This window comes from Vigna unguiculata, chromosome 3 (assembly GCF_037176805.1).
Source record: "Vigna unguiculata cultivar grain cowpea cultivar isolate G323 ecotype 2 chromosome 3, ASM3717680v1, whole genome shotgun sequence".
NCBI lineage: Eukaryota > Viridiplantae > Streptophyta > Magnoliopsida > Fabales > Fabaceae > Vigna > Vigna unguiculata.
In genome coordinates this window covers 58,382,000-58,402,403 of record NC_140794.1, presented here as the reverse complement: position 1 = coordinate 58,402,403, position 20,404 = coordinate 58,382,000, and the positions used below count along the sequence as shown (strand labels likewise).

The window sequence follows — 20,404 nt, the reverse complement described above, 5'->3', positions numbered from 1 at the left end:
TATTATTATTATTATTATTATTATAATTATAATTATAATTATTATAATATATACAATTAAGCGCAAATTTAATTTATCATAAATGTATTACAAGACAGTGTAATTGCTAAATAGTTATTTTTAGATTGTCTATTTTTATTTTAAGGTTATATTCAGATCTAATAAAGTCTAACAAAGTTATTTTCACACCTAGAACTGTGATTTACCTACGTCGACTTCGCTGTCACAACAGAAGGCTGAAACCAAGATCAACATGCAATGTGAAAAGGAATTGAACCTAGTTTAAATAAAGCCTTGGTCAGAAAAGCTACAACTTATACATTGAGCCGTGTTAGACAATAATCAAATTCAAATTGACAGGATTTTATAATACATGAACTGACATTAACAATGCATAGACTAGGACTGATTAAACATAAAATAATCCTAACATTCAAAAACAGTAAGGAATACGACATGAAAGTTGGCACAGTGATTCTTGTAGGTAGCAGTGCAACCTGATTCATGTCTTCAAAAGCCCACAAACATATCACAGGTGGTCAGCTTAGTCAGCTGTCCAACTTTGCTCCACAATTTCTCTAACTCGTCTATTGTACTCGCGCTTGTTCGCACTGAACGTTCGAGCTGCTTCTGAATTTGCAGGAGAATTTGGGTTGGGGTCACAAAGTAGTGACTGCCACAGAGTAATAAATACTTTTCAGAAAGTAATTGTAACATGTTAACAACTATATAGCAAACATGTCAAAGACTAGTACCTTGAAGTTAGCAATTTAGACATGCACAATTACTTCTAAAAGACCCTGGACTCTCAGATATCACAGCAACGTTATATCAGAATGGCAAACAATAATGTGAAACAATATCTTATCCATAACAAATGGTGTGCACTCTTACAACAAGAGAAGAAAATACTGATACCGTCGTCTGTTAAAACCCATAAAAAGAAAAAAAAATGAAATAAATGTTATAAGAAAATGAAATCTGAACAGAAAAGGTAAAGTAATCTCCTCACAAAGGTTTCCCCATCACAGAGTTGTCCCTTTCCCAACTGAGCTAAAACGCCGTTTTCAGACAATAATCAGTTAATTAGTGATCCATATTCTACTCCCCTACCCACACACTGTTCAACTAACTGCCCAACTGATCAAGTTACTAACTCTAGCAACTTTGCTTTACTTTTAACTCTAATTAGTTGGCATTGCTGACCTATTATTTGTTTCCTATTATTGCAGAGGTAGCACACGATTTACCGGGAAGCACACTTACCAGGTTCAATTCCCATTGTCCAATGAGTTCCAATACTCACATGTAGCACATCCTTAACTCATGCCTAGGACCTCCATGTTAAAAGAAATGAACCCCCCTCACCAAAAAAAAAATACATGCTTCTATCTTAGATGTGTTCTTCCGTGGTTTATATTAGCAAAAGATTCCATTATGACAAGTCCACAAAGAGAAATCCTTCTAAATACAATAACCATCAAGAGAGGGAAGTATGGGGGAAGAGGAATTGAAAATACATTATATCTGAACCACAATGCAGCCCCTTAACAGATCGACCTAAAAAGAATTCTTACAAGCCCCTTGCTCCCACAAGGAAACTAGGAAAACGAACCTGTTCTATTAAAATATTTCACAAATTTAAAGGCTTACAATTCTGGAACTACACTACAATTTACAGTAACGAGGTCAAACATTTAGCAGGGATACGAAAGGCTGACAGACAATATAAGAATCATTAAAATTGAGAGCTAGTAGATAAAAAAAAAAGTGCCTTGAAATCTTTAAAGAGAATAATAAAATGAATAGTCTTTTAAAAAAATCATGTTCCTGAATTGCATATTCCAATTTACGTTGTTGCAAATGTAAAATTAATGATGTAAAAGGGAAAGCCAAGTTAACATTGTTGCAAGTGAATCAAGGAATGAATCAGCAAACAGAAAAGGACATTTAAAACGAAAGGTAATGCCTTGAAGCAGAAATCACTTCTTAGACAGAAAGACACAAGTAATTTAAAAGGCCACATGATCTTGCATTAATTTGTGCAAAATGTTGGTGTGGTCATGCATAGGTCAAGGCAAACAAAACCAGACCTCAAGTTTGGAACTAATTGTGCAAATATAAGTGTTTGCCATCTTCTTATTGTAATATACTAACAATGAAAAAAAAAATGTAGAATTGTTGACTATATTATACAAGATAATACCTGGATAGAAGTGAGTATTGCAGCTACATCGTATATAGGACTCCATTGATTTTGTAATATATCCAAACAAATACTTCCATCAGCATAAACTTATCACAGAAGAAAAACGACATTATTAGCAAGATAGGTAATTTATGTATAAGAAGATTAATCATTTCCACCTTAAACTTACTGTTTGGATGAAACATTCGGGAGACAAATCGTACAGTTGGTGGCTTGTTAGGATAATCCTCAGTAAACTGGAGAGTCAACTTAAACGTGCCTAAATAATTCAAAACGTGAAGACATTGCTGTGATAGGGCTAAGAGAAAAAAAATGTGATTTCCATGTATGTGAATAAAATTTACTTACTATGAGCATCCAATTTCATTTAATATTCTAACAAAATATCCCTCTCTAGTAAATGTAAATGCAATCTCTAACATTAACGTAACAAGAACAAAAGTCTTATTCCTCTGAGTCATCACCTGACAGAAACATAAACCAATATAAAAAGAAACAATATAAAACTAACGTATAACAATATAATAAACAGAAATTAAAATTAGTACCGCCAATCAGAAACCAAAAAGAAACAATGGTAGCAACGAAATTGTTCCAAGATAGAAGCCATGGTATAAGCAAGCTCATCTAAGATAACCTAACCAGTAGCGTTGCATGCAATGTAAAAGATGGCTAAATAACAGAGATGACACATGCATAAAATTTTTTCTAAGATATACTAAGAAGACAGACTCACCTCCATCCCACGGAGTATCATCAGGACTGCAATCCAAAGCAGACAAGAAAGCAGAAATTGCTTATCCATCCATACTTTAACAAAGTGGGGAGGAAAATAAAACCAAACGAAGTGACTATAATATATAAGTAAACAGCACAGTGCATCTTCTATCCAATTCAACTCACCCAAATATGACAGCATTCCACAGCATTATATTGTTATCCTGAGGGGCACCACTGATTCCTGCAGGTGGGTCCTGTTGCAGCCTCTTGAAATCTCTCATGAGCCTCTTCCTAGCCGGAGTCGACATTGCTACCACCAAGAAAAACTAACAGCCACAAGAGAGAAAACATGAAAGACTTCAATTCTCTTTTCAACAACAACAAAAATAAAGACAAAACCCAGTTCACCACTATATGCATAAAAACACAATTAAATATATATAATTCGAGAGTACAACTCGCAAAAATTTTGACAACCACATATGGCAACGACTCGCGCCAAATACATAAACATCAAATAAATTTTAACTAGTCTCTTACTAAAGCTTCATCATCCAAAACATAACAACAAACCCCAAAATTAGAAAAAGAAAAGAAAAAAAGAGTAGGAATTTCCAAGGAACATTGAAGGGGGCTTTGATGCAGATCCACCCTGTGTACCAGTCATCTACCGTTTAGGCCATAACAAACGCAAATTCAAACTAACAAAATGAATAAAAAGAATGATAAAAAAGCGAAGTAATTGAAAGTGAAGGTAAAATGAGAAGAAATTGAGTCACCGAAGTGTGTGAGTCTGAATGATGGCGAGTAAGAAAAGCAAGAGCAATGAAAGATGGAGGGTTGTGGGATCCAAAGTGGTGGCGGCAGAGAAAAAGCTATTGCTTCAATCTCACGACATTGATTGCAAGAGCTTAGAAGCGTGCCTTAACTGTGTCTGTCTCTGATCAACCTTCTCTCCATCCCGTTTATAATACGAAAATTATATTTTCATTTTCATTTTTTTACTCACATTTTTTTTTTCTAAAATGATTTAGTACGTGAAATTAATTAGTTTTAATAAAAAAATAATGATATATTAATTGATAATTTATATTAAATTATATAAAAATAAAAATAAAAAGTAAGAGTCATAATATTATTATTTTTATGATATTAATATTTTAATCAAAAATTTCGTCTACAAGAATTTTAAATTGAAAAAAAAAAACATTTAAACACATTCAGATTTTACTTTTTACAAATAATAAACAACAACTCTTATTTCACCTTAATTATTACTTAATCTCGATAGGTATTATCATTAACTTGATATTGATAATTAACGAAATAAACTACATTGTTGATATTGAATGTTATGCCTCATTAACGCGTGTTTAAAATACTAAAACCATGAGAAATAAAAGCTTCAAAAATAAAAAATAAATAAATAAAAAGCAGACAACCCTTACATGTAAAATGTTAGCTAAGCATATGTAAAGAAGAGAAATAAAAGGTTACCCAACATCCATTTCTAGGAATCATCTTTGAATCAAATCATATCATTTATGTATTGATACCTACCTTTATGTATAAATAGAAAAACATTCAAATTAAATTAGAATATTAATTAAGATATTATATAATTTTCAAAATATATTAAAATATAAATTATTTAATTATCTTCTATGTTAGCGAAAATTGATATGAATAATTATTACAGTATAAAAGTTTAATTTGTTTGATGAAAATACTCATTGCGTAATAACAATAGCAACAGTATGATGTTTAATAAAAATTCCACTAAAGATATTTTTTTAATTATCAACTATCATGATAAGTATAGGATTAACTCTCTAAGTTATCCTCATAAATTCCAGTCTTTTAAATAAATAAACACTACTATTTGATTCAAAACTCAATCATATATTTCTTAAAACATATAAATTATTTATTGTTAAAAAAATTATACATAAAATATACACTGTAAGAAAATTTATAATTAATCATCAATTTTAATGATACAAAATATTTTTAAAGATAAATTTCCTAATTAAAAAATAATCTTTTTTTAATAGTTAATTTTAATAATTAATTTAATTATCAATTTATAATAAAAATTATTTAGTCACCAATTTAAAAATTAATTATAATTTTTATTAATAATAAAAAATATAATAATTATTAATAAATTTTCATTTATAAATTAGTTAATATATTAATTATATATATATATATATATATATATATATATATATATATATATTGTACCATAAAAACGTCCCTGTTGCGTTCCTTAATTTGGCTCTGTGTGGACGACAAAACATAAATCTTAATCAACATATTATCAGTTTCTCAATTATTTATCCAAATAAACAATGATTGATTGAGAGAGAAACCTAGATGTGTGGCACTGCTACAATACTATATCTATATATAAACAATACTCTTCAAATATCACCCTACATGTAAAATAATTAATTTATTATGTCATACAACTTTTTCGGTTTAAGTAATATTTTTAAATTTTATATTGTTGTTTATTTCAAAATTTCATGTCGAAAATAGTTCAGTAAATTAATCCTAGTCACCTAAATTTAATTCACAAAATCTTTTGCTAGAACCCACCTCTTATATAAATCAGTGTTAAATAGTAATCTATATTATGGGGTTTAAAGAGCTTACTTTTTTATTTAATTTAATTTTATGGTATAAACACAGGAAAAGAGTTTACAAGAAAGAATAAATTATAATTTTAACTTATCTAAACAAACTCCATAGAATAACTTTAAAATAGCTTAAGACTTCGACATAAAAAAAATATTATTTGTTTTTTTATTCATAAGAACTTATTTGATAAGCACTTATCAAACAGTTAAAAATCATCTTTAAAAGTCGTTTAAAGTTTTCCAGATATTCTATACAAAAATTAAAACAATCAGTTGTAGTTAAAATAAATTTAAAACATGCTTAAAATAAATTATTTTACTTTTTCAAAAACTCAACTATTTTACTTACGGGGATTGTTTTTATCATTGTAAACAAAAATAAATAATTTCTTATTTAAATGTTATATTGGTTGTTTTGATAAATTTACTTTACCGTTTTCGTCTTTAAAAGTTGTTTTTTTATCATTTTTGAATTCTCTACAATAACATTGTAATATTTTCATTCTTACAATGAAGATCTTAATTATTACTAGTAAAAGATAGGATAGCTACAATGTCATATTATCGCTTAATTATATAATTACAAAGACGGGTGCTAACACACTAAAATTACCTAAAAAATATATTTACATTTAATATTTTGATTTCATAAAATAAATAATTACAATTTAGAAATTGTCCTTGATTATAATTAAAGAAAAATTGCACGAATTTAAATATAAATATATTTTTCAAATAATAACATTAAATAAGATTTTGATAAAAAAGAGTTATTTACAAATATTAATTTTTTATTGAATTCAAAGACATGAAATTTGTATATTGTATAAAAAGAATTTTATAGAGCTTTCAATAATTGCATATCCAATATAAAACCAAGTTATAGAACTTTCAAAATTGAAGGTATTATACAAACTCAAGTACTAGAGTTTCAAATTTATATGCACAATGGCTACCTATGATCAATACCAAAAGTTAGATGAAATATTTCAAAGGGACAACTTGGATAACCACCTAACCGAAGTTCATTGAACTTTCTTACTAATACAAAATATCAAAAGTTGAAGCACAAGCTCAACTCAATTGAACTAAACAAAGAAACATTAAAAACAGTAAATTAAATACAAGGCTCAAAACAAACATTTTTATCATTCATTGGATAAAAATATAATATTACCAGATTACAAGGGACAACTTCGTGTAGTCATCCAAAACTTTGAAAGATAGACAAAAACTGTCAAATACATTTAAAATGCACGCCAAACTAATACTTACAAAATGAATAAGTATGAAATAAGATTATATTTTAGAATCATTCCACTTTGATCCGCATCAAAAGATAACTGAAAAATTCATCAACAGTTTGGACAACAAAAGCCAACTCAAAATTATCTTATGTGAACAAAGAAAGTCAAAGTGCACTTTGACAATAATTTTTATAACGGGACAGCTAAAAATATACCCATATGGAATTTGGGCAGTGCACTAAAAAAATCAAAGTACAATTTAATAATTCCAGATGGGACAACTCAAAATATACCCTTATGAAACGTCCACTGTGAACCAAATAATAAAATTGTTATGCGCCAATTTCATTCGGTGTGTATGTCCAACTCAAGTTATAGGGTCCTAAAATTGAAGCCTCAGCTCAAATTCTATGGACGACTAAAACAATAGATGTGTATGAACACATATTTCAAATTGTGCTCCCTCAGTCTCAGTATAGTCTCAGTATAGTTGCACACCCAATATTCCAATTGTAATCTCCTAATATCATTCTGTCTTAGGGAATTGTCACAAATAGAATAAAACATTCATCTCACAATTCAAATACAAACACATGAAATTTGTATTCTAAATAAGAAGAATTTTATAGAAATTTTAAAAAACTTGGAGGTCCAATATCAAACCAAGTTATAGAACTTTCAAAATTGGAAGCACTATGCCAAATCAAGTACTAGAGTTTCAAAATTATATGCAACACTTACCCGTGATCAATACCAAAAGTTGGATAACACATTTTAAAGGGGCAACTTGGATAACCACCAAACCGAGATTCATTAGACTTTCTGACCAATACAAGATATCAAAAGTTCAAACACAAGCTCAACTCAATTGAACTAAACAAAGAAACATTAAAATCAGTAAATTCAATACAAAACTCAAAACCAACCTTTTATCCTTCATCGAATAAAAATATCATATTACCATATTATAAGGGACAACTTCATGTAGTCATCCAAAACTTTGAAAGATAGACAAAAACTGTCAAATACATTTAAAATGCACACCAAACTAATACTTACAAAATAAATAAATATGAAGTAAAATTATATTTTAGAATCATTCCACTTTATCTAACAACGCATCAAAAGATAACTGAAAAATTCATCAACAATCTGGAAAACAAAAGCCAACTCAAAATTATCTCATGTGAATGATGGGATTACTCCCTTAAAATCTATGAAAGGAGTAGGATGTTGTATCTCTACTTATCATTATTTCTTTTCTTTCTTTTCTCTCAATATTTTCCTCTTTTCTTTTAAACTTTGCATCTCTTCTTACTCTCTTTTTCTTTATATTCTTTTTTCTCTTTTTTCTCCTTCTCTTTCTCGAGCTTCTCCTCTTTCTCTCTTTCTCTCTTTATTTGAGCTTTTTCTTTCGTTAAGCTCTCTCTTCTTTTTCTCTTTCATCCTCTTGTTCCTCTCTCATTTCATTCTCAAAATATTCTCTTTCCTAGTACTTTGTTCACTAAATTCTTAATCTTTCCTTCTCTTCTAACTCCCTCAACTCTCTTAGTTTTTCTTCCTTCCTTCTGGCTATCTCAATTTTCTTTTTCTTTATCTCACGATCATAATCAAAGGTAGGTGGTATGAATATTCTTCCCATGCATCCTCTCAACTCACTCCAATTTTTAGTCGAAGATTTTCTTTCTTTTTCCACTTTTACTGCCTATAATCCCACCACTCTCTTGCACATTACTTTCCTCACCAGATTCCATAGTATACTTTCAAAAAATGTTTAAGTGTGTGAAAAACCTGACCAAAGAAAGGGCATCTAAGTGTTTAAAGATTTGCATCTAGATATCACAATTATAAAACATAAACCCAACATGCATATCACAAGCACAAAACTTGTACATAGAAAACATAAAGAACAAGAAAACATAAAAACAGGAAAACATAAACTAGACAAGAATGACCTCACCCTACACGTTAAGAAGCTATTACATACCAAGCTAAGGTTAGGATTGCTCTAAAGCATTTTTCCACCTAAGCCAAATGAAACAAAAACTGAAATAAGAAAATTGCACCACAAAATTCCGTGATATCAAAACAAAAATGAAAAAAATAAATAAAAATAAAACTGGATGTTGGTTGCTTTTCATATATATCTCTCTTGGTCCAACCCACATCTAGATCTCTTCCTCTAGTGTTTCTTGCAATTGTAGTCCCAGCTCACTCCTACAAGTCCTCTCGGAAAGTCACTCAAATGTCTTTCCTCACAGTTCCTCCTTCAACTATACCTTCAAGAGTTAGATAATCACCTACAAAGTTGCTAAATCAGTGAGTTTCAAGCCAAATGAACCAAGAGCACTCAAGTTCTTCCACATAAGAATAGCAAAGCAGAAAAAATCAAGAAAAGCTCAAATGGAAGAATTGCACAACATCAAGTGAAAGATTGAATGACAAACTCAAGGAATTATCAAGGAAGACAAGCAAGAAAGAAAAAGGTAAAACATCAAAGGATGACACACAAAAGAGAACCTAAGGAATGTGTCTAGAACAAGATTAACAAAACTAAAATCAAAAAGACACAAAACAAGTTGAATCAAGAGCATATGCAATTGAATTTGAAGATGATAGTAGTATATGTGCTACACTCTTAGCACACTAAGGAAGAAAACAAATTCCAGAGTCCTACAATACTTTTCATTATTATTTTTTTTTCAGATTCGTTTTTTTTTCCAGCATAATCTTTTCATTGATTTTCTTTGTTTTCTTGCAACTCTCAAAGACTTTAAGAACAACTCACAACAGTGTCAATGTACTACTTCCAATTTAGTGATCAAATGCATATGGCAAAGGAAAAATGATCCAACTTAAAAACAATTCAGAAGGCAAACAAAGTAACAGATCTTGGCAGTGCAGTAATCAAACAACAAAACAGTTTCACACAATCAAAACTGAATTGGTGACAGATGACACAGCTGCACTAAAAAAAAAAATCAACAGTGTAATAACACAGAAAGATGCATACGATTTTTGGAGCATTGATGCTGGTCAAATTAGTCATAAACTACGACATTCAACTCACAACAGAGTGGCTACTGCAGAAAAGAAAATCAAGCTGCAAAACTCACAAGTAAGCCCACGGTCAGTGCACACAGATATCAACCAAACCAAGAAATTTGCCAACATAATCAAGACAAGAATGAAGCTGCAGATATATGGCAGGATGCACAGTCTAGGCTAATCACACAACAACAAAATGTGATTAAGCAAACACACAAATAAAGCAAATGCAGTTTCCATTCAGATTAAAATAGCCAGAGACCAATCAATATTTTCAACATCTGGATATGATTCAATCATATAAAAGTAATCAGACTATGAAAACAACCAGATCACTTTCAACCAGAGCATCAAACTCAATCAAAAAGACTAGTCCAGCAGCAACAATTTACCACAGAAACAAAATTCAATCATCTGTGAAGGAATAGAAGATTGCACTAAACAAGGTACTGATAATGCCTATGCTTTCAGCTAAACCAGAACTTCATGAATACTCCGAACACATCCACATTTCAACAACTCAGATATGGTTTGGTCAGCAACAATCATTGGCGAGCACTTGGTTCACAATCATACGAACATCAAATAGAATCAAAAACAGCAGTAGAAACAAACAAATTGGCAGAAGAAAATAAACAGAAACATGATTTTCAGATTATTTGTTCATGATCTAAGAACAAATTCAGAACTCAACACAATAGAAAACTAGACAACCGAAATCAAAAAAACAACTGAGCAAATGCGAAACAAAACACAAATTAAGCACACTTCTATGGAATCAACGAACATGTAAAACAGCTACACAAAAACCTAAGACAAAACATGATTCAAAAAAATTAAAGCTAAGTAAGAAAACGAAATTAAACCTAAGACATGCATTTGAACGGCATATTAGACAGCTTAAGACATGATATCATCAGTATTGATTCAAAAATATTAGGAACAAACAAATTTGATGCAAGCAATGATGTCAATAAACACACACTGTAACAACATTGTAACTCGAGAGGATTTTAGGAAACGGGGAAACTTAGTTCATTTATATAAAAGAGGTTCATTGCAACTACATTAAGAGCGTTAATTAACGTACATCCAAAGATTGAGATCCGACATGAGAGGCAGAAGAAACCCCTTCCCTAAACCTAGATAACAAAAAACCTCACTCCCAAACGAACAATCAAGAACTCACAAAAAATAAAATAAACTTGTCCCTACACTTCGCAATAACACTATTACCCACTCGACCTCACGCGTTCGAGAAAAACAACTCCAACAACAGAATATAAGAACTGAAGAATCAATCAACACACACAAAAAAACATAAAGAAAAAAGGGTAATCATCTGAAGGGAAAAAAGAAAAAATCAATGCATGGTTGGCACGATACCCCGTCGAATAACAGAATTGGAGAGGCTACAGAAAGAAGAAGGGAGCTTCTGGAACATTCCGATGACGCCCCTACGAAACCCTAACCATCAACGGCAAAAGAAGAAGAACCCATAGCCTTTGAAAAGGGCGGTTTCGGTGAGAGCAAAAGACAAATAAAAAATTAAAAGCTTTGTGAAATGAAAGGAAAAGAAGGAGGTTCCCACTATGTAATACAAAGGATTTCGTAATTTAGATTTCATTTTTTATTTTATTATAACAATATTTTTTAATGGAGGTGTATATTTACTTTTGCACTCCTGGTTTTATCGTGAATCCAAAAATAATAAAAAGAATAATCGTTGAGGAATAAAAAAAATAAAAAGATAGTGTAAACGGTATAATTGATATTATGAGATGTGAAAAAAAAATCATAATTTACAAATATTAATTTTTTATTGAATTGAAGCGTATATATATATATATATATATATATATATTCTATTAAATTTAATCATCCAGTTATAACATATAGGAAGAAAGAAATCAAATAAATATTAGAGTTTGAAGAGATTCATTTCTATTTTTATCAATTTACTTGTTTTGTAAGTAATTTATTTGTTTTAAATATATTGTCCTTAAAAGAATGGATAATAATTTTTTATTATTAAATTTTGATAACTCTCTTAGAATTCTAAGTATTATTTTTTAAGTGATTTTTTCATTTTTCTCTTTCTTATTCTTAATATTTTAAACTTACTTAAAAGATAACATTTTATATTATAAAAAAAATTATCAAAATTTAGTAACCAAAATATTATTATTAAAAAAATATACAAGATAAAAATGGAGAATCCTCGTTCCAGGGTGCACATGTTTGGCAAGCAAAGAAGTCACACTACTAACTTCTAAATTTATGCATACCCATCAAAACAACTTAAATAATAAGATTCTAAATAGAACGTTTATGAATAGTATTTCCCAATTGAAAAGCAAAAGCATGCATCCATTCGGGAAGCTTATACATACAAGTCAATATCAACCAACCTGCAAAGGAAAAACACTAAAATAAATTTTCTTTGTTAATAATTCCTAAATAATAAAATTATTCATTACCTACAAATGCAGTATTTACTAGCACTACACTCTCGAGTATTTACTCAAATGCAGTAGCTTCTGGTTCAGTCTTTCATAGAGTATATTAATTTCATCCCAAAAAGGAAAAAAGGGTAAACATTTATGTTCATAATTTATTTACGTGTTGGTGCTGAATGTTACTTTGCATATCTTAATTAATTACATCAATAATCCAAGAAAAAAAAAACTACAGTAGCTGGTTATAGAAAAATCATCAATTGTTTAATTGGTGGTGTCGCTATTATCAGCAGGAGATGCAGATGCACTTTTGGGGGTAGAAAACGGCAAAGACGAAGGTGGTGGAAACATCAAACTTTTCGTCTGTGTATTATTCGCCGGCGTTTTGTTCAAGAAGCTCGATGCACAACCGTTGACTTTCGAAGTTGAACAAGACAAGGTAGAAGATGAATTATTAGACGCTGCGAACACCTCACCCCACTTCAAGTTCTGACCCAAACTCGGACTTTCACCGACACTGTTACCACCTTGATTTCCTCGAACACCGCCACCGATAAACGAAGTGAGCGCTGCTGCCAAAGCTGATTGAAAATTGGGGTCTGCTGTGATCACTTTCGTTGCTGCAGATATAGTATCAGCTGGTACACCACCTTGAGGAACGCTTGGAATATTGCTGTTGTTCTTTTGCATGTAGGATTGGTATATATTTTCCACTTGTTGTCTCCCAAAGTTTACGTTCCCAAGTATGTTCCTGCTATTGTATGTAGGTTGAATAGTATTATTATTATTGGTAAGGAAGCCGTTGCTCCAAGACAATGCGTTGATTTCTGAGGAACTACTGAAGCTTAGGCTTGAGGAAGAGGGGTATCTGGGTTGGTTGTAGTTTGAAGTGAATCTAACGAAGGGTGACGAGGAGGAAGAAGCTGGGTGTGAAGTGAGGTCGAGAGTGATGGTTGGATGTGAAGGTGAAGATGAGAGTGCAGGGTTGGAGAGGTATAATTGCCTTGGTTTTGCACCATCTGAGAGATAGAAATTGAGGCCGTGGAGATTGGTAGCAGAAGTGGTTGCTGTTGATGAAGGTGCTGAGGCGGAAAGAGAGGTTGATGAACCAGAAAGAAGCATGGAGGCTGCTGCAGAAGTTGTGGATGCCATGGCAGTAGCTGAAGGTGGAAGAGTGTGGTTGTGGGTCCCTTCATACGTGGTAATTAAAATCGACATGTCATCAACACATCTTTGTACCTGAAACATGTACACATGATGTCTAGAATCATTTAGCTTTGAGGTAAATTGAAACTCTTGATTGTGATAGAAATAGATATAAATATAGATACCTGTTTTCTGACCGGGCATGATGGTGCAATGGTGCAACGATAGTACGCTCGAGGGCAAGGATTTCCCTTTGCAATCTTCTGTCCATATTTCCTCCATTGACATCCATCGTTCATCTGTGTCAATAGTAAATATCAAAGCGTGAACAAATGGTTGAAAGTCTTCAATAATATTTATATATATGTACTTTGGTTTGTGCAAAGTTTTTGTCTCATGCATCATCACACCCTTCAATGATAGTAGAGGGCGTGAAAAAATGTGTTTTCTCATGAGTAAGCATATAGAAAAGAGGCTAAAAAGAACGAGGTGAGAGAATAGAGATTCACTGTTGGAGTGTCACATCTTGCTCTAACGCAAACTCGTGGCTTCTTCATAGGGTTTTGCTGAGCAACTTCATCCTCTGTGTCCCTAATTGCCTTCTGTGTCTCCTTACTGGGTGGCCAAGTTTCCCCAGCTTCTTCCTTTGGGACTTCAGAACTGTTTTCTGGGCTTGGATTAGGCAAAGCTTCAGTTGTGCTTCCTGACTTTGATTTGCACTCTAGTCCAAGAGTCAACTCTTGGTTAAACCCTTCATCATCCTTCAATGCCTTATAAACTTTTATTTTCTCATCGTTTCTTTGATTGCTTGGAACTCTTCCCAGGCTGAGAGAAACTAGATCCGATTCCTCTACTGTGTCTTCTTCGTTACCATTTCCTTTATCAACTAGTTTCCTTTTTGTCCCTTGCTTAAGTATGTCTTGAAATTGCATTTCCAGTGTCCGATACTCATTCATTATTTTGTGCAGAGACCTCTTTAACCGCTGATTTTCTTCTCTCACCACACCCATTTCAGCTTTGGTGCTCTCAAGTTGATCATCAACCTAGAATCAGCCATGCATAGACACATATGTTATAATAGTTCCTGAACCGTGGAAATCACAAAAATGGGATAAAACAAGAACTGATTGTATATCATTGTAAATTTATAAAACCTCTTCCTTTTTGTCTGCGGATGTGCTAGGTCCAGCCTCCTCTATGGGTGGTTCCTGTATCGCACAACCAATAATCATCAAATTAATTTGCAACCATACAATTCAACTTTTCCCAACTATAGTTTTTGATATCTCCCTTCATATTTGCTTTAATAAATTTTATATAAATGTTCTATTACATTACTATTGAATCATTCAAATATTTTTTATTCCTTAACTGTTTACATATAAAACAAGGTTATGTATATACTCCCTCCAATGAGTAAAGAATGTTAAACAACGTTCTTGAAGATAAACAATTACATTGTTTTTACATGAAATAAAAAGTTTGGGAGAAACGTGTCATTGTAGGCATTAATAAGGACAAAGGAAAATGGAAACTGTTATGTACAGTAGTAGAATGGAAGGAACCTATTTGTATTCAACGAAGAACTATGTGACTATAAGAAACTCATCTAGAATCTTTCCCCGTTCTTACTTGGACCGGTTAGAATCTATTGATTTTAACTTGCACGTGCTGGATGAATAGTATCATGTTGAAAATATAATTAATTTTCTTTTCAGGCACATGCGTCGGTCAACTCTTACCAGAGGTCATTAATTATTGAAATAACCCTTTTAGTAATGCTTGCCAAAAAGAATACAGTGTTTTTCAATAATATTCGCAAAGGGCATTAATCATGCATGATTGGACATTTTTATCAGTTTCTCAACCGGAAATAGAAAGCTCTTTTTTTTTTTTGTAACTTTTGGTTTAAGATTTCTTTAGAAAGAAGAAAAAATTGGTTTAAGATTTTATGTACAAACTCATCATTCAAAAAAGATGTTACTTCATTATTAATTTGCACCGACTGGGATAAAGCTCTTTCCCTTTATTTATCTTTGTTCAGAAAACTATCGTATTTAAAATCTTGTTTACGGGAAATTAGTTTCCTTACAACTTAATCTAAAGACGTTAATATTGACGTTTTCTTTTGAATATAAAACTTATCTTCGAGTTGACTAATTCAATTACTTTCATGTACTATTGTTCAAGTTGTAGATATACACCCAATTTTCCTTTCTTTATCGTTAACAGATAAATATAGATATATATTTTGATATTTATTATGGATTTTACCAAACAAAATCCATAAAGATTAATTGGCTGTGATTTTAGGACGCTGGTGGTGATGATACGACAAAAAAAGAGAATCCGAAACTGTTTTCGGAAAAAGCTATGTCCTGACCATCGAATTGAATTTCTTGTGAGGATTGAAAACAGCTTGCAGAAGACCGACCAAAATAAATTAAACATTTGAAATCTGGAAGTAATCAACATTAATGATCAAAGTATCGAACAATTGACTGTGTTTCTTTGAACAAGATCATTCTTATAATTTCCTGGTTTGGTCATTTATGGAAAACTTGAAGGATTTTTCTAGAGAGAAAAGAATCTTACATGAACCAACACAAAAGAGATGCATGCTTATAGAAACAAAAACTAAAAACTAAGATTTATTGATGTTTTTGTCATTTAAGAGATAAAAATGATGGTTCTTAGGAAGAGAGTATTAATCTTCACCTCGACAAGAATCTGTTGTTTACGAGGACCATCTTCATCATCAGCAACAGTATAGTCATGAGTTCTGTTTTCTTCCTTGAGTCCACTTCCTCCGTCACCAGATCTCTCGGAAGGAAGCTCCATTGGTGGAAATTTTGGTTCTTCGCAAGCCCTTGCTCCTTCTTGATCTGTTTCTTTACTTTCTTCTGGGTCCTCCAACAAAACCCTTCCTTTTATATTAGCATAGACACTGGAGAAAAAATTGCCTGCATGAAGTAATAGACACATGAGAAAATTGACTAATTAAAACGAAAAAAAGAAAGAAAATTAGTGATTGGTGGCATCTTTGAAGTTTCGTACGTTTTGTAAAGTCACATGGCCCAAACGTCGACAACAACGGTTTTCAGGTCAACATTTTTGCCACCACCAGTGACCGGAGCCTCTCTTAGTTTCCTCTCTATCTATATCTATATATATTGTTTTAATTAATTAATTAATTAATTTCTTGGTCTTCTCTTCGAGTCAAGCATTTTAACCTAATGCGACTTCGTTGCCTTTGGCGTATATACACACACCAATTAATGATATAGTACTATAAGATTTGAAGACATTTTTATCTCATTCATTTTTTTTTTTAAAGGAGAATTATAAGCATGAGTGTAAATTTTAGACATGGGTGTAGATATTTTTAAAAATTCAAATTTAAGTCTAAATCTTATATTAATTAAATACGAAAAAATAAAATACCATAAAAGAATAAAGATTTATAAATCTATATTTTTTCCTTTTCCCATCTTCCAATGACCCAACTACACCCATCTAGATATGCAGGAAAAAAAAGAAAATTCAAGTGAGACAAAGCGAGGGTCAAAGTAGGGTTGTGAGAATATATTCTTGGTGTTGTTTCATGCTGATGTAGTTATGACATAGCTTCATATTATATCTAAGGTTTTAAACTTTTACCAACTTGTTCGTGGATATGAATTACGGTCACTGACGTAACAACTCCGAAGGTAATTAAAGGAATGGTGAATGAAACTATCATGGGCGATTTCTTTGAACAATACTTTGTGTAATATTCGAAAATTCACCTCAAGATTTCTTGTGGTGTACTATGTAACAACAATGTGTGACTATACTTGTTTCATGTTGCAAACGTATTAATTAATATAATAAAAGGAGCCACTTATACATTTTTTCTTATAACCTTTTTTCAACCAAAAAGTTGTGATTTCTATATTAGATATTTAGTTATAAAGTTTTATAAGCTTTTGCGATAAGTAAAACACTTTTGTAAGATTTACAATGCATAGCGATTGAACGAAATTAACCATACAAAGTTAATGTTAGTGAGTAGGGATGATAACTAAATATGTAATTGTGAGTATATGTCTTATTTCAATTCATATATAGAAAACACATATATCAACCAATGATACTGATAATATTTAATTTTTCGTAAATGAAGTTGAATATTATTCATGTCCTGTTTTAAATTATTGATATTTTTAATTTATTAGATAATATAAAAACATTACTTTAAAAAGTCTTATTTTCTTATAGATAAATTTTCATTCAACTTTCAAATGTTTGATATCATTTCTAAGATATTTTTACATTACCATTAACAAATTTTATAATTGTTATAAATTTTACTTATGTCCTTTTGACATTATTTTCTTTATTTTTTATCTATTTTTTTGAAAAAATATTCAATATAATATCGAATCCGTATAATTAAATATGTAATCAAATGAAAATAAAATCGATACAAATTTCATATTCGATAGAATCAAAATGAAATCATCCCTATCAGGTATACAACTACAAAGAAATGATATTGATAAAGAAAGGAAAGAATTTGCTGAACTTTTTTAATTTAAAAAAAAAAAAATTGTTACTAACAAACAATTTTATGCACGGACATAGAAAATTAATAAGTATTATTGGTTCCCTAAACTATCGATCAGTATTATATACCATATAGTTAAATTTATAAATCTAATATTAGTATACAAATTTAATATAAAATCTGTACCGAGTAAAACAAGTTTAACAACTAACAATTTTTTAGTATACATACGAAAATTGTTTATGGTGACACTGGTGACCATATTAAAAGTATCTATGGTCATGAGGTTTAAATTATTGAACAACTGCATCGTGATGCTGTGGGGATAATACTTTTCTATAGTAAGCATCACTCTTGAGCTTTTTTTCTTCGGCCAGTGTTTAAGGTTTCCAAAATTATGAACCTTAAAATCAAGGGTACAGATCTAATTCAAAAATATGTGGAATATAACAAATACTATTTTAACTTAAAAATTGTAACAAGTTAAACACTCCAATCTGATCTTAATATAAGGCTACATAGTTTTATCCAAAATCCAGATAAATAATAAAGTAATAGCTGTAATTTTATTACGTTATTCAAAACAACTTTTAAATCAGTCAACTCTACAATGGAACACCACTACACTACAAAGTTATTTCGATTAATCAGGATTTTGAATTTGAAAGTTTCTTTATCACAATAATTAGTTTAAATTAAATGTTGCCCGTGTGAAAAAAAAGTTATACTTAATTTATTAAGAAATTTATTTTAAGTGTAATTTAATGTTATAAAATTAGTTTGTAAGATGAAGTTTATATTCTTTGTAAATTGATCTCATGTATATATCTTCTATATAGGATCTTCAACGCACTGATACATGAAATTGTGTAATTTAACATTATTAGTGAGCTTACAGCCGTTCATTAATAATAATATGATAGACAACTAATAATAATTTTCCCATATAAATTTTGATACCATTTGATACTACGTTAATAACTGATTTTTAAAAACAACTCAAATCCATAAATTTGATTTGTAAAATAAAATTTGCATTCATTTATATATTCTAAATTTATCTTATTTGTATTTAATATAATATAATTTGGAGTAGTTTTTTCTTGGATTGATTTTAATTTAAGATCCATAAAACACAACCGAATAATTTTAATTCAAAAAAAAAACTAAAACTAAACTTTAAATGTAATTCTGAAGATGGAAAGAAACTCTTAAGACTACACGTCGCATGCAATTACATTTTTTTTTCTAACTTTCGCATTTTAAAATTAAAATATAAATTATATAATTTTAATAAATTGTTTTTATTATTCAGTAGAAGAGTCTCATTGTCTCATTCTAAGTCGATCGTGTTGTCAGCCTCTCTTTTTCATTTGGATTTGCTTTAGAAATACGGGGAAGCTTATTATTATTAAATTTTCCATTTTTAGATTTTACTATTACTTATGGATATTATTAATCACTAGAATACTTTAAAACCCTTAAATGTAGATAATGATATTTTAATTCATTTTTTAAAATCATTTTTAACTTATCACTCTTATCTTTAAATTATTACATCATATTATTAAAAAAAATCAAAATAAATAATTAAAAAGTGATGGGAGTATTGAATTAAAAATGGGTCCAAAAACGTGGTCAAAATATCATTATAGAGTAAGTGAAATCATCTTAAAATAAACAAAGATATTGTTTTTCGTATCTCAGTAAAAGAAAAAAAGAAAGTTTCTGTATTTAAAATTTGGTATCTACGAGCCCCCCACTCCGCCCGTTTTTTCGGGTCACTGCTTACTATATATTTTAAGCAATAGAAGAAAGACTTCTGAATGCGGTGTGTAAAATTTAAGCACAGTATTCCAGATATCAAACTATCTTATTGGGGTTTCATAAAACCTTATAACTTTATTCCATCATATTTCATATTATATATACCTTTAACTTGTATACCCCATATAACTTTTTTTCTAATATTTTTATTTTATTTCATACGTATTGTGCGAGTAAAAAGGTAAGAAAGTGTGGAAAAAAAATATAACAAAAAATATGATGAAACAGGAGGAAAATAAAGTTAGTGTAATTTATTGTAAGTTGATGATAAATTTCTTAACGTTGTATATAACCTAATCCAATGAGAGGAAATTTAATATCCAAGTTGTACAATTATGGAATAAACGATGTAGAGGCTTATAAAATGGTCAATGGAAAAGACCAAAGAGAGTATAATAATATTAGTCAACTAATGTCCATGTACATTAATTGATTAACGTATTAAGCATTACGTATTAATGTGGATCGCGAATTTGTTTAATGACAAGTAGTTAATAATATAGTATGAATGTGCGTCAGCGCAGCCATAGAAAATGAGAGAGGCAAATTAGGTT

The 20,404-nt window shown here is 30.4% G+C and overlaps 2 protein-coding genes and 1 long non-coding RNA gene across 3 annotated transcripts; all 3 read right to left on the bottom strand.

Annotated features, from left to right (window-relative positions):
* Positions 1-261: 261 nt before the first annotated feature.
* On the bottom strand, positions 262-3,890 carry LOC114178828 (ubiquitin-conjugating enzyme E2 2-like). The gene is made up of 6 exons (XM_028064942.2): positions 3,709-3,890; positions 3,113-3,255; positions 2,946-2,971; positions 2,379-2,468; positions 2,207-2,295; positions 262-673 (listed from the first exon to the last, which is right to left on the bottom strand). Exons 2-6 carry the CDS (start codon positions 3,235-3,237, stop codon positions 545-547), a joined length of 459 nt encoding a protein of 152 aa, XP_027920743.1. The 5' UTR covers positions 3,238-3,255; positions 3,709-3,890; the 3' UTR covers positions 262-544.
* A 4,776-nt stretch (positions 3,891-8,666) lies between these two features.
* On the bottom strand, positions 8,667-11,454 carry LOC114178819 (uncharacterized). Its single transcript, XR_003603386.2, has 2 exons — positions 11,256-11,454; positions 8,667-9,121 (listed from the first exon to the last, which is right to left on the bottom strand). It is a non-coding gene; the product is annotated as an uncharacterized LOC114178819 (long non-coding RNA).
* Positions 11,455-12,463: 1,009 nt separating this feature from the next.
* LOC114175851 (WRKY transcription factor 72A-like) lies at positions 12,464-16,619 on the bottom strand. The gene is made up of 6 exons (XM_028060682.2): positions 16,532-16,619; positions 16,193-16,437; positions 14,629-14,682; positions 13,984-14,517; positions 13,660-13,773; positions 12,464-13,567 (listed from the first exon to the last, which is right to left on the bottom strand). The coding sequence occupies exons 2-6, from the start codon at positions 16,313-16,315 to the stop codon at positions 12,593-12,595; spliced, it is 1,800 nt and encodes a 599-aa protein (XP_027916483.1). The 5' UTR covers positions 16,316-16,437; positions 16,532-16,619; the 3' UTR covers positions 12,464-12,592.
* Between the last annotated feature and the right edge of the window lie 3,785 nt (positions 16,620-20,404).

Coding starts and splice junctions, on each gene's coding strand:
- LOC114175851 (XM_028060682.2), bottom strand. CDS start 16,315: ATGGAGCTTCCTTCCGAGAGATCTGGTGACGGAGGAAGTGGACTCAAG. Junction 14,683..16,192: donor AACAACAGATTCTTGTCGAG/GTGAAGATTAAT, acceptor TGTGCGATACAG/GAACCACCCATAGAGGAGGC. Junction 13,568..13,659: donor CATGCCCGGTCAGAAAACAG/GTATCTATATTT, acceptor TACATGTTTCAG/GTACAAAGATGTGTTGATGA.
- LOC114178828 (XM_028064942.2), bottom strand. CDS start 3,237: ATGTCGACTCCGGCTAGGAAGAGGCTCATGAGAGATTTCAAGAGGCTG. Junction 2,469..2,945: donor TGATACTCCGTGGGATGGAG/GTGAGTCTGTCT, acceptor TGAATTATTTAG/GCACGTTTAAGTTGACTCTC. Junction 2,296..2,378: donor CCGAATGTTTCATCCAAACA/GTAAGTTTAAGG, acceptor TTCTGTGATAAG/TTTATGCTGATGGAAGTATT.